The following is a 14,768-nucleotide window of genomic DNA, read 5'->3' on the forward strand; positions in this document are numbered from 1 at the left end:
TGTCTGCATTTTTAAGTTGTGCTAATCTAAATATACTTTCTAAGGGATTGTCCTCTTGCACTGTCGGCATTTGACTGATTGGCAAGGGGGAGGCAATGAAAAGGGAGTACAGAAATTTAGGGGAAAGGAACAGGATAATAAGTTTTTAAAAACAAACCATTTTAAAGATAAGTTTTAGCCAATAGAAACTAGCCCTTCAACAGGCAATAAGGAGGAGTGAGTGTTACAGCAACTAGAGTGACCGCACTGTACCAGATCATCTCAGTAGATTCCTTCTGTGCTTAGTTGTTCTGTAGGGCTTTCCGATCGCCTGCCTGTGTCTGCTTGAGGATCCCACAGTCAGTATTAACTTGGCCTTGGGTCGTCTTAATCGGTGAGACTCTGTTTGTGCAATCCATCCGCTGAGGTGGAACAATAACAGCTGGTGTGCAGCTGGATGTGTTGCCTGGGAACTCTTGTTTCAGCCAGCAGTTATGCTAACAAAATTGAAAACATTTTCAAATAGTTGCTTTCTGTGACTACTGTTTGTGTTAACTGTTTGGAGAATCCCATTTAGTAGCCTAAACACACCCCATCTCTAATTGACTTTGTGCTACAACTTTATTAGTTTTATATTCCTAAAATCAAGTCTGGCTTCAAGGAGAGCATTCCTTTTCTGACTTCCAGAGAGTTAGCACATAAGAGCCAGTGGTGAACCAGTGACTCCTAATTTGATACTTTAGAATGAACTAGTTTTCTTTTTCTAATTCAAGCTGTGGAAGGGCATTTTGCAATTTTGTGAAATTCTATATGGCCATTGTCATTCATTACTAAACTCTAAAGGAGGTTATTTCACAAGATCCTTATGGAATTTTTCTGAGTAGCACATAACAGAGAAGCATTTATGTTCCCCAGCAGTCAGTGCTTCAATCCAATTCTAAGACAAGAAGAGTTTCTCCCCTATTCTGAGAGATTAGAAATACTTCACCACGTAGGAGGCTTAAGCAGAATTCCTTGGCTTGGTCCTACATGAACAAAGGCTGGATTCTCATTGTTGATGCGGCCTGTTCCCCTCCTCTCATTCCCTCAGCCAGCATGAACTGTAGGACCCAGAGCAGGAAGTACTGGTTAATTTTGTGTGCTTCATTCTAAACATCTGCCCTTGAGTTTTTTGTTTATGGAAGGGATATGGCAGGGGGAGGAAGAGGGGCAGTAGAACACTCAGAAGCTAAACATTTTCTTGGTGGTGTGTACATCCATGGTTAGTCTTCATGTGCGTGAACATGGGGTGAGGGGTGGAAGATGTTCTGGTTGAATAGTTGCTGGAATACATCCAGAAATGCACTTACTGTTTTCCTTAATTGTTTGGCTTGGCTACTTTACCTTAAAGCCATACTGTCTACTTTGACTTGCTCCCACAGTGTGATGATAATTTAGTAGTGTCATCGGACTGGAAATTAGAAGATCTGGTCCTGTTTTCTATTCATCTACCTGTTAACTGAATCTTCTTACTTTGTCAATTGTGAAATGAGTAGGATGGACAGAGTAGGAAAGTATGGTGAGAGAGACGACATGGTAACCCTCCAGTGGAGTTATTTAACAGAATAAGAAGCTCCTTAGTGTTCCAGTTCTGGTTGTAGTTAATTCCAGATAACACACATACCTCGCACTTTGACCCCTCTATTCCATTTTCTGTATTTGCCTTCTTATTTATCCAGACTGGATTCCAAATTCCTTGAAGCAACTTTAGTCCCCTTGTCTTGTTGTTTTTCTGTTATATTGGCAGTGGGGATGCTGAATGCTGCAGTGGAGATCACACTTCCACAGAGATGTTCTACAAAGGCATGGCCTTCTGCTGTCTTTTTAGCCACCTGGTCTCTGCCCAGTAAGCCTTCTTTTTTCTAGTCAGCTATCTTTGCTGGACTTCACAGTGGCTATTAAGCAGAATTTCTTGGCTTGGTCCTACATGAACAAAGGCTGGATTCTCATTGTTGATGCGGCCTGTTCCCCTCCTCTCATTCCCTCAGCCAGCATGAACTGTAGGACCCAGAGCAGGAAGTATTGGTTAATTTTGTGTGCTTCATTCTAAACATCTGCCCTTGAGTTTTTTGTTTATGGAGGGGATATGACTTTACAGGCTACACTCCGTTCAAATATTCCCCACCCAACGTTACTCCCTGACTTTGCCGCCAGTCATTAGCAGGTATCCTTGAATTTTCGCTACACAGAAAAAAAGTCATTGGTAGAACTCGAATTTCAACTTCTGTCCCTTAAAACCTGCAAAGTCACTTTGCATATGTACCCAGACAGAGAGCAAAGAGGCAGGTTTCTTTCTGTAGAGAACCAGTCTCCCAACAAACATGGAATCCCGTTCTTGTTTTCCAGCTTGTTTTTCACCTTTCCCTCTCTGCTGACTCAAGTACAACAGTGTTTAATACACGTTCATCTCTACTATCAGAAAACAAAAAAGAAAAAAAGATAAGTCTTTCCTTGGCCCTGTAACCCTTCCAAATATCATCTTCCCCTCCTTCTCCTCTTCTTTAGCCGGACCACATGGTAGATTAACTACACTTACTGTGTCTGCCTGCTGTCCATTCTGAATAATTCCTTTTTTTTTTTTGAAAAGGAGTCTCGCTCTGTTGCCTAGGCTGGAGTGCAATGTCATGATCTCAGCTCACTGCAACCTCTGCCTCCCTAGGCTGGAGTGCAGTGTCATGATCTCGGCTCACTGCAACCTCCGCCTCCTGGGTTCCAGCGATTCTCCCACCTCATCCTCCTGAGTAGCTGGGATTATAGGTGCACACCACCATGCCCGGCTAATTTTTTGAATTTTTAGTAGAGATGGGGTTTCACCATGTTGGCCAGGCTAGTCTCGAACTCCTGACTTCGTGATCCGCCTGCCTCGACCTTGCAAAGTGCTGGGATTACAGGCGTTAGCCACCACGCCCGGCCCATTCTCAATTCCAACCACTACCATCCTGTCCCTGGAACTGCTTTTGGTGCAGCTGTGACCTCTGTGGCTTGAAGCTGATGGATACTTCTTAGTATGTTACTTGACACTACTAGCATATTTGAACCCCGTTGATTTCTCCCTCCTTGAAACTGTCTTTCCTTGGCTTCTGTGACATTTTTATTCTTTTACTTGCCTTCTTCCCTCTGGCTGGCCCTTCATAGCCTCCTCTGTCATCTTCCTCTGTGTGTGCTGTGAACGTTTGTGCACCTTAGGGTGGTCTCAGAAGTCAGCTTTCACGCAACACACTTACTCCATGGGCTTCAACTGTACTCAAGTCTCCGGTGTCCATCTACATACTAGTGAGTCCCAAGTCTCTGTTTCTAACTCAGATATCTCTCTTGACCCGTCAAACTGCTCACATCCAGCTCCCTACAGACATTTCCTCATCTACATGACCTGTAGGCATCCCCAAACTAGTGTATCTGAAACTGAATTCATCTTCCCAACCTGCCCCTGCGCCTGCCTCCAGTCCTGCCCACTCTTCTCTGTTCTCTATTCAGTGAATAGTACTACCCTCCACTTGATTCATTTTAAACTAGAAAACTGAATGTTACTCTTAATGCTTCCACCTCATGGAATGGGAAAAGCAACTTTGACAGTGAAACAGGGTACTGACAGTGACAAGTGAGGAGGCCTTCAAAAGCAGCTCCCTATTGCCTTGTAGTGCATCAGTTACTAAGTTACTGTTGAAAACGGCTTCCTACACCTCACTCAGGTCCATTCATTTCTCTCCATTCCTCTGTTCCCATTTTTCAGCCTCTGTCATCTTCCCTGGATTACTGCCACATCTTGACCTCCCCATCTTCGTTCCTGTCCCTTCCAACCTAATCTCCACACTAATCTTTCTAAAAATCAAACCTGATCATGTATTTTCTGGTTTAATGCCTTCAGTGGCTGGCCATTACCTTTAAGGTAAAGTTGCTCCTTAAACATGACCGTAGCCTGGCGTGCTCTGCTTCTTGTTTGCCTCATCTCCAGCCACTTTCTAGTTCTAGCTACCCTAGACAACTCTAATTCCTCCAGTGATCACTCCTCTGTGTTTTCTGGGCTTTCATACATGCCATTTCATGTGCCTGGACGATGGGTCCCTGTTTGCTTAGCTCATTCTAAGCATTCCTCACGTCTTGGATTTAGATGCCTCTTCCTCTAGGAAGCATTTCTTGAACTTGTAAATCTGGGTTAGATGATCTTCTCCATGCTTTCCAAACATGATGCACTTCCCCTGTCATGGAATCATCTCATGATGATTTGTAAATTGCAGCTGTCTGTATGCGCTGTTGGGTTGATGCAACTCTGAGGACAGTGCCCATGGCTCTCTTGTCCTGGAGGTGTGTGAGCCTCCATACAGACTGCCACAGAGCTCCCTCATTTCCAGCTGTGGCTGTAGGTTGTCATGAGAAAGGTAGCCCTGCAAATGAAGCTAATTGCCAGCAAGGCCAGGCCAGCACCTGCAAAGTAGACTGCATCAGAGTTTAATGCTAGCATAATTGCTTTCTGGACATTTTGCTACTTGTGGCTGTGCGTCTATGCCTGCAGCAAGAGACATATGCCTGGTTCTTTCAGAGTGTGGCTTTGTAGTATAGATGTTGATTGGAACACAGGATGACTTGATTGATTTTACCTTCTCTCCTTTGGCCCAGTCAGTTGCCATTGGGTTGCTAAAGAACAATGAGATATCAGAAAGATAGAAAATAGAGAAGCAAGGATAATCTGTGATCTATAGACTAGTGAGTGAGCCTTTGAACAATCCAGGCCACTTACTCATGAGTAAAATTACTTTAACCATTCTGGAATGTCTTAGATAGTGAGTCTCTGGAATGCCACAGATACTGTACTATAACCTCGCCCTCATTCAAAGGTGATGTCTTGACATTTTTGACGGAATAAAGAGATACAGGTAAAACTTGCATTCTTTTAACAGGAAGTGTGTAAACTGTATTTTGTGTGACCTCTGTCTAGGCAAAATGCACTGCATCCTAGATAGAATATTCATGTTTGTATAATATCCTTTGGTAATTGTATCAGGAATAGTCAGGTCCTTTTTTGTGAACATATTCAGAATCCCAGTTCAGGAATGTTCTTTATAAACCCTATTGTGATAATGCCTTATATTTGTATCGAATTTTACAATTAGTCAAGTATGTGTAGATCTTAGTTTGACCTTCCAGCAACTCTTGAAGTAGGTGGGGACAGGGATTGTCATCATTTTTACAAAGAGAAAATGGCAGAGCAGAAATCATATGGTTAGTGAAGGAGGGAGGCAGGATCTGAACTCAGGTCTCAAAATGCCCAGTCCTGTGTTCTTTCTGTCATGCCACATGGCTTTGTGTTGAAGCTAAGGTGTGCGCAAGTATGTTTCATGTATGTGGGGGACAGTTAATCCAGCCTCCTCTAAGATCTGGGCCAGTTGAGAAATAGTCAGATATGGCTCTTCCTGTCAGTATTATTATAGAGAACGCTCAGTTGAAGAATGTGGCCTGGACACATAGCTTGCATAGGCTTTCTGCTCTTTTCCTCCCTGAATTGACCACACCCACTTAGTCCCAGATCCAGCAACAGGATAGCAGCAGGCCCCACCCCACACAGAGGCAGAGCTGCACTGTGTTGCACTGAGTGCAGGAGTGGAGAGAGGGGGACTCCAGTCAGCAGCCAGAGAGAGACATAGCGGGGTCCAGGCCACACGTGAGGAATCGCTCCTTGTCTCTCAGGGACTAGTGGGTATGAGGAACTGAAAGTGGCAGAAGTCTCTCCTCAACACTTCTGAGAGCACAGAAGCTGCTGTTCTGTGGGTTTTGTAGGAGAGGGTTAGGATGGTTCTTGAATTGGCTTAGGGAGGAAAAAAACTGTAAGCTCCTCGAGTACAAGGATCCCTGTGTCTAACACATTCCGTTCCCTGATGTATATAGCATAGAGCTGAGCATAGATTTGTGCCTAACAAGTTCTTGTTGACCAAACTGGGATCTTCACTATAACATAGAAGTAGCAAAGTATAGATATTGTTAGAGATAGCAGGACCCAATGTGTGAATGAATGGTGTTTGTTTCTTTTACCCATGTGAAGACACACTGGCTGGCAACCAAGCCATCCTGACCATAAGACCACACTCTGGCTTTTGCAGTGAACTGTCTGCCCCAGTGACTGCTGTCTTTTCCTCTCTGCTCAGAGCTCATTTCTCATATATTCTCTTTTGAACATATTCAAACAACCTCTTTAGACCTCCTTTCTACCTTTCTCTTTTATTCCCCCATTTCATTGTTCATCTACTGAAGGAATTTTTTATTCTTCTTTCTTATTCTACTCCCTGCTATGTCTCTCAAACACTGTCCTCCCTTCTTCAAATGTCTGTATCTTAACCTGGTAGATAAGTAGAAGAATAGTGCTGATGATATTCTTCCTGCATCAAGAGTAACATTACAGTTAATAGAGAATAAGGTTTTTTTAAAGTCTTAAAGGGTCTGGAGACCCATTTAGAAAGTCAGCATATATTTGCTTTTGTATCTTTTAATTAAGCTTTTACTGAAGTACCAGCATTAAGAATAAATGTGCTTTTAATTCAATTTTAGTTTTAATTAATAGTATAAGTACAGTACTAACATATACCACCAGTTTTCATTGCACACAAAATTTCCACAACGCACCTCACGACAGGCCTTTATGAGCCAATTTATGGACCCAACTGCCATTTGTCATTTTGTGGGAAAATACGTAGTTTTCTGTTTTAGAATAGCCTGTCTTCTTGGTTTAATGTGTACAAGGTGGTTTGTATCCTTTGTCAAGTTCCAGACTAAGCTGGGAATATAGGGCATTTCTTTGCTTCATACATATGACTGACGACCTTCGATGTGTTTGTCCCACAGGAAAAGCTTTTGACATCACCTATGTGCGTCTCAAGTTCCACACCAGCCGCCCAGAGAGCTTTGCCATTTACAAACGCACGCGGGAAGATGGGCCCTGGATTCCTTACCAGTACTACAGTGGTTCCTGCGAGAACACCTACTCCAAGGCAAACCGCGGCTTCATCAGGACAGGAGGGGACGAGCAGCAGGCCTTGTGTACTGATGAATTCAGTGACATTTCTCCCCTCACTGGGGGCAACGTGGCCTTTTCTACCCTGGAAGGAAGGCCAAGTGCCTATAACTTTGACAATAGCCCTGTGCTGCAGGTAAGTTCTCACAGGTTGGCCTGAAGCCAGCTAGTTCTATAACGTGAGGTGCGGGAAGATTATTGTAGCGGGGCCTGTGGTCCCACTTCTGAGGTACCAGGTCAGAGTAGAATACTTGAGCAACACAGACAGAGAGCTTGATTCTGCTCTCTGTGTACTATTAATAAGTAAAGGAAAGTAGTTTTGTTCCTGCTGCCTGGTTGATGTTTGTTCGTATGCACTTGCAGGTCTATTCTAGGATGTAAACTTTACACATTTTTTAAAAAGTCAAACAATTTTAACGGTAGTCTCTGTATCTGAGGTGGAAACATTTTCCTTCTGACCTTTTGAAGAGAACATTTGACCTAATTACTCAGATTTCTTGAATTTTTTCTTACCTATTTGACAAAATAAAAAGTATTTTTTAAAATTAGCAAAGGGAAACAGTTGAAGCAAGACATTTACACATTTTTACACAGGAAAATCTTGATTAGGTTTGTCTGGCACCACTGCCTATCATTAAAGAAACTCCTCATCACCTAAAAGGATGGATGTTAGTAACAGGATATTAATTTAGGTACCCATAGCATTGTACTTAAACACTGTGATAGAAACATTTCTCTGTTTGAGAAGGATTTATTTGTCCTCATGAATTCTGCATGCATATTCCTCATACACCATAATATGGAATTCTTCTGTGTTGCTCAGATTTCTGCGAACTTTTCATATGTCCCGGCTATTTGATGATGGAAAAGCTGATGAGCCTCATGCTGTATTCAGTACTTGAACACAGAATTGGAGATGCTGCTGCATATGGCTGAAGTCAACAGCCACATGGGGATAGCCTGTATCAGTTGACTGCAACAAGATAGTCTGATCATGGGTTTTCAAATGCTGTGTACATTATGTGAAAAGCTGTTGTGATTTCTCAGTGGGAAATACCCCATTTTTCTAGGGTTTCTAATTTGGATCTTCTTATTCTTTCTCTCCATTATTATGTTCAGGGACTCTCTTTCTAATTGTATGGTTTTGGACAGTGACAAAAGATAAGAATGTATTTTTCTGTAGGTCTAGTTTCCCCCCTTCCATTGTGTTTCTGTAAGTTGCTGGGAGAGCATGAATGTGAAAGCTGTTGGTAAACTCTGAGGTTATAGTGAGCAATGAGTGTTCTTGCCAAGGCCTTGCAAAAAAGTGTTTCTTGCGATGGAGATAAGTTGTGTTCAAAATAAATGGCGGAGAGGATAGCTGATTTTGACAGATGAAAAAGCAGGGCCAGGCACAGTGGCTCATGCCTGTAATCCCAGCACTTTGGGAGGCCGAGGCAGGTGGATCACTTGAGGTCAGGCGTTCAAAACCTACCTGACCAACATGGTGAAACCCTCTCTCTACTAAAAATACGAAAAAAAAGTTAGCCAGGCATGGTGGTAGGTTCCTGTAATCCCAGCTACCCTGGAGGCTGAGGTAGGAGAATCACTTGAACCCGGGAGGTAGAGGTTGCAGTGAGCAGAGATCATGCCACTGCACTCCAGCCTGGGCAACAGAGTGAGACTCCATCTCAAAAAAAAAAAAAAAAAAAGAAGAAAGAAAAGAAAAAGCAGAAGACTGAATGCCCAGTGGAGAGGTGACCTTACAAATACTCTTTAAGTTGATCAGTTAGCAAGCATTTGCCAGACTTCTTTCTTTCCTACAGCAAATTATTGCATTTTCCTGTCCTGATGAGGCAACAATAGAAAGAACAGTGTAGTCAATAGGAAAATGCAGTAATACAAAGTTGTAACTGTGGTTTTCTGGCACCTTTGCTAACTGTACACCTGCTCTGCCTGTCTTGAGCCATTTCCCCAACTGTAGGAATTGTGATGTTTGTTGCTCTTTATGCCATAGAAACTCGTGAAACTATAAGAGGTGATGAGACTATGTGTGGTAAAAATGCTATGGGTGGCCGGGCGCGGTGGCTCAAGCCTGTAATCCCAGCACTTTGGGAGGCCGAGATGGGCGGATCACGAGGTCAGGAGATCGAGACCATCCTGGCTAACACGGTGAAACCCCGTCTCTACTAAGAAATACAAAAAATAGCTGGGCGAGGTGGCAGCGCCTGTAGTCCCAGCTACTCGGGAGGCTGAGGCCGGAGAATGGCGTGAACCCGGGAGGCGGAGCTTGCAGTGAGCTGAGATCCGGCCACTGCACTCCAGCCTGGGCTACAGAGCGAGACTCCGTCTCAAAAAAAAAAAAAAAAAAAAAATGCTATGGGTTATGACCTGGCATTAAAAAAAAATTGCTATGGGCATCTGCATAGACGTGGTCAGTCTGTTTCATTATGGAGTAACATGTGTCTCTGGATGTAAGAGCTCTGTCTCTGATATCCAGTTGCCAAAGAAGTTGAGCTAATTTGACTTTTAGCTGATCTGACAATGAGAGGGAACTCCCACCTCTCTCCCTCTCTTCATTGTTCCCTGAACCTCCCTGCAGAAGCTGTAATCTCCCAGATGGGGAAGGAGACCCTTCTTGGTTTCACCCTATTATAAGTATTACTAAGCATGTATCGATTTATGGTAATAATTTACGTTTATTGAAGCACTTACTGTAGCATACTATAATGTGACAAGCACTGTTCTAAACCTTTTGATTTTCTACCTCAGTTAACCCTCACAGTAACTCTGTAAGGTAGATACTTTTATTGTCTCCATTTTACGGGTGAGGAATCAGAGGCCCAGAAAGGACGTAACTTGCCTCAAATCACACAGTTTAAGTGGCAGAACTGGGATTCAGAACCTGCAGGGTCTAGCTCCAGGGTCTGTTCTTTAAAGATGCCCATTAGTAAGAAAAATGGCTTAGCTTTTTGAGAAGCTGTTATTCAAAGAGAGCTGTGATAAGGTTGAAGCCTGTAGAAGATATAATAAGCACTAAACACAGAGATATGTTTAGCTGTTTACATTACAGACGACTAAAATATTCCTACCGTTGTGGCTGTGAGTAGGAGTTGTTATTGGAGTTCCAAGTTTGGATATGGTGAAATCATCGTCTCTTCTCCTTTCTAATTATACTTGAAGGCTTTGTGGAGATTAGCTTTTATGAGCTCTCCATGTTGTTCTGTATGCCAGGTATTTGGTGTGGCTTAAGGCAGTGGTTCCAAATCAAGGCTGTGCCTCCCAGACTCACCTGGAGCTTTCTGAAAACATAGATGTCTGCACCTCTGCACTTGCTTGTTACGTCTCCAAAGGTGATTTTGTTGTGCAGTCCCTAGGAAGGACTTAAAATGGAAATGCTATCTTTGCGTGGTTATATGTAATACACCACCCCAAAACCTAATGGTTTTAGATAACTGTGATTTATGATTTCTCATGATTCTGTGTTAGCCTGGGTCACTTCGCCTGACAGGTCAGCTGGGGCCTAGGTCTCTGTCTCCCTGTGGTCTTCTATTATCAGGAGGCTAGACCAGGATTTATACCACAGTGGAAGTGATCTGGGAGGGTGAGTCCCTGTGCACAAGTACTTATCAAGCCTCTGCTTATGTCACATTTGTTGATGTACCCGCGGCTGAAACCAGTCACACCCAAGCCTAGAGTCAGCATAGAAAGAGACTGCACTGGGTGTGGACCCTAGCAGACATTATTCACTGGGATCATTAGCATAGCATTCTACCACACATGTAAATATCTGCCTAAAATTAGCTCAGTGTAAGGGCTTAGATCTCATAAAACCTAGGGAAAAACTCTACAGCTCCCATTCTTGTCCTCTGCCATTATGGTATACCTACCAACTTGATAAGTTGTGGTTTCTTCAAATTCATTCATTCACGTAGCAAATAATAGTTTGCATACCTCCTGCATGCTAGGGAAATTGCAGTGGACAAAACAGAAGTTTCCTGCCCTCATGGTACTACTTACAGTGTGGTGGGAAGGTTAGGGTGTGTGTGAAAAAAGACAATGTAAATAAAGTGAGAGTGGGAAATAGGAAGTTGGGGAGGGGTAGCAATGTTAGATAAGGTGGCCAGGGAAGGCCTCAGAGAGAAGGTGATATTGTGGGGAGGGTCAAGACAAACACAGACAACATCCTATTGGTTCAAGCCTATGTAATGATTTATTAGCAAGTACTTGGGCATCTCCCTCAGATCTGTCAGTAGTGGTTTGGGTTGGCAGGGAAGAATAGATGCTATAACATGGGCAGGGGCAGGCAATGACCAGCATCTCTGATCCAAGTGTGGTGCTCCATGAGCTCTGAGTTGGTATCCCTGACTGTATTTGGGGTGCGGATGCAGGATGGAGGGAAGGGGCATGTGTATTGAGTCCCTAATGTATGCTGCACATTATATTTTAAGCCTCTCAGCAGCCTTGCAAAGAAATTTGTTATTATCCTTGTGTTTTGAGACTCTGAGTAGTACAGTAACAAATCAAAGAAGGGAAGAGTCAAGAAGGAGAAAAATATTAGAAAATTAAAGAAGTCGAGTATTACAATAGATTGAGTGCTGGAAGAGGGCGTAAGCTAAATGATAAGTTAGTGATTGAGAACGTTTTGTCATGTTTATATCATTTTCAGTCCCTCCACTTCTCTTTTGTGTTTCTATTTTTGCTTCCTGACAGGAATGGGTAACTGCCACTGACATCAGAGTAACTCTTAATCGCCTGAACACTTTTGGAGATGAAGTGTTTAACGATCCCAAAGTTCTCAAGTCCTATTATTATGCGATCTCTGATTTTGCTGTGGGTGGCAGGTAAGTAAACTATTAAATTAGTCTTGAAAGTGTTTGGAGCTTTTCGTAGAGGTGAATCTAGCAACTTGTCCTACAACTGTGTTAATACCGTTGTTAGATGTTTTCTCTACCAAGAATAGGAGCGACAGTCCTTCCTGTGTGATAATGCTTAGCTGGAAAGACAGACAGCAGCCTAGGATATTTTCACTGTCAGATCTCGTTCTGGAAACTAAGCATGTAGGTTTTCCAAAACCTTGTCAAGTCCACACACTTAGTGAATTCTTATTGACAATTTAAGTACAAAGGCACTGTGAAGCACTTGAGGAAGGGTAAGACTCACCTTATCCTACTGAGAAGTCCTGACCTTCTCGGATCTTACAAATGAACAGGGTAGGAGATGTATGAATATGTGAAAACTGAAATACTGGTGGTCACCTGTTTTTTAAAAATAGATAAAGCAGCAGTAGAATAGATGCCACATATCAAGAATGATTCAAAACTGCCGGGCTAGAGAAGCAGATGGCATTTGAGCTGGGTCTTGAAAGCTTTGGATAAGGAAGGGGAGGATGCCTTGGTTGGATGCAAGAGAATGGACATGTCATAAGCAGAAGTTTAGAGATGGGAGAGTATAAACCCATTTAACCGAAGGAAAATCTCTTATGAATCTGTAGAGTTGTAAACCAGAAAGATAGTTTGGTAGCCAGAGACCTTAAATAGCAGATGAAGAATCTTGGACTTACCTCCCCTGTGTTAGACCGTGAGATCCCAAGAGCAGAAAACTTACTTTTGCTTACGTTGTTTCCTGTATGGGATTGGTGCTTAGTGTAAGTTGATGGGAACTGTACCCAGTGAGAAATCAGGCAGGATATTTGGAGTAAGACTCTGATAAGAAAACAGTGGGCCAGGAGGATTAATGTGCAAACAGGGTAAAAGTAGTGTACAATTGAGGGAATTTATATTCATGTTATGATGCTGGGTTAGGCAACAAATACATGACATTAAGCTGGTGGCAACAGAATGGAAAGGAACATATAGATGCATTTTATTTGAACCAGGACTTCAGTCAAAGGTGCTTTTTTAATTTTAAGGTTTAGTGATCAGGAGAATGGTTGGTACTATTAACAAAATAAAGATGAGCTACACTGATGAGTTTGGTTATACATATGTAAAATTTCAGGTCATGGGGGACATCAAAGTTTGTGCAGCAGTGAAGGATAAGAGCTTGAGAGAAGAATGAAAGCTGGAGATCTAAGTTTGGGACTCGTCCTGCCACACTGTCAATGATCCTGAAATGTTTTAGTGTATCAGTGAATGGTAGTTGAAGCTATGAGACCGATTGCTGTCATTAAGGAAGCAAGTGAGGGAAACATTACTACTCCACGGTGCACATTAGTATTGATGGGAATTTCCATGAGTCCTTAGTTTGTTATCATACTTGCATCTAGGGGATCTTCAGGGATTCTTGCTCCAAACAACCTCAGGGGATATTAGTCTGACTACCAGACATCCATATGGGGATGAGGTATCTAATGTGTCTCACCACCTTTAGGTCGGAATACTTTAAAATCATTATGGCGAATAATTGCTGATGTTCATCGACTTATTTTGTGGTTGTGCAATCCTGAGCACATAAATAAAGCGCTCCTTGATCTTCCCATTAACCTTATGAAATAGGCATTATCATCATCCCTGTTTTACAGGCGAGGCACAGAGGCTAAGTTACACTGGTAAGTGATGGGGAAGGGTTTCAAACCCAGGCAGCCTGGCCTCAGAGTCCATGCTTTTCTGAACCACTACATTCTGCTGCCTCTTGATACACAGGTTTGACTTCAGGAATTGATCCTCAGATATCCTCAGAAATTGTTAGGGACTTTCTTTTCATGTCTGGTTAATCCCTACCCCTGTTAAGTAAAGCTACCTTGTTTAATTTTTTTTCATCCTTGAAAATTCAGACAGCCATTACTTAATCTTGCTCAGTTCCTTAGTTTACGCTTTTGAATGGTAAAACTTACTTCTTTGGGTACATAGTTTTTCTGTGTGCATGTCTGGGACTTTGCAGCCATTCAATTTTTTGGAGCGTCTCTTCTCTCCCCAGATGTAAATGTAATGGACACGCAAGCGAGTGTATGAAGAACGAATTTGATAAGCTGGTGTGTAACTGCAAACATAACACATATGGAGTAGACTGTGAAAAGTGTCTTCCTTTCTTCAATGACCGGCCATGGAGGAGGGCAACTGCAGAAAGTGCCAGTGAATGCCTGCGTGAGTGCCCCATTGAGTGCCCCATGGCGTCAGTCTGTCGATTGTCTTGAGGACTTCCAAGGGTGGAAGAAGGAATGGGTGACTTCCTTTTATTCCTCCTTCAAAGGAAAGCTCTGAAAGGCCATGCTTTTTCTGTAATTTGAGTAGTATTCAAGTCAGAGGAAAGTCATAGATGAGGGCAATTCACTGTAAAGGCAAACTGAGGGTTTTGTGTTTCCTTCATGAACACACGTCCCAGAGTTGGAGGAGCATCTGCAAGGTTTAGAAGTTTATTTAGATGCAAATACTGGGCCAGTGTACTCTACTCCAGAATATGGTTTCTCTAGTCTTCTTTGTTCCCCTTTAAAATAGTATTATTTTTATGAATGCTCAGGCAGCCAAGGTAATTAACATGTATCAAATATAATGAATTCTAGGCTAAGATGGCCATTCCAAGATTATTTTATTATTATTATTTTTTTGATACTGAGTCTCACTCTGTCACCTAGGCTGGAGTGAGTGATCTCAACTCACTACAACCTCCGCCTCCCAGGTTCAAGCGATTGTCCTGCCACAGCATCCCAAGTAGCTAGGATTACAGGTGCGTGCCACCATGCCCAGTTAATTTTTGTGTTTTTAGTAAGACAGGGTTTCACCATGTTGGCCAGGCTGGTCTCGAACTCCTGACCTCACTCAGGTGATCCACC

The 14,768-nt window shown here is 42.7% G+C and overlaps 1 protein-coding gene across 1 annotated transcript in view; it reads left to right on the top strand.

Annotated features, from left to right (window-relative positions):
• LOC105484563 (laminin subunit gamma 1) overlaps positions 1 to 14,768 on the top strand; it is a 123,253-nt gene that overhangs the window by 74,113 nt on the left and 34,372 nt on the right. Inside the window, exons 2-4 of the mRNA XM_011746304.3 lie at positions 6,850 to 7,154; positions 11,711 to 11,841; positions 13,916 to 14,082. Coding sequence (XP_011744606.2) covers positions 6,850 to 7,154; positions 11,711 to 11,841; positions 13,916 to 14,082 — 603 coding nt within the window. The remainder of the gene's footprint in view (positions 1 to 6,849; positions 7,155 to 11,710; positions 11,842 to 13,915; positions 14,083 to 14,768) is intronic.

Source organism: Macaca nemestrina, chromosome 1 (assembly GCF_043159975.1).
Source record: "Macaca nemestrina isolate mMacNem1 chromosome 1, mMacNem.hap1, whole genome shotgun sequence".
NCBI classification, from domain to species: Eukaryota; Metazoa; Chordata; class Mammalia; order Primates; family Cercopithecidae; genus Macaca; species Macaca nemestrina.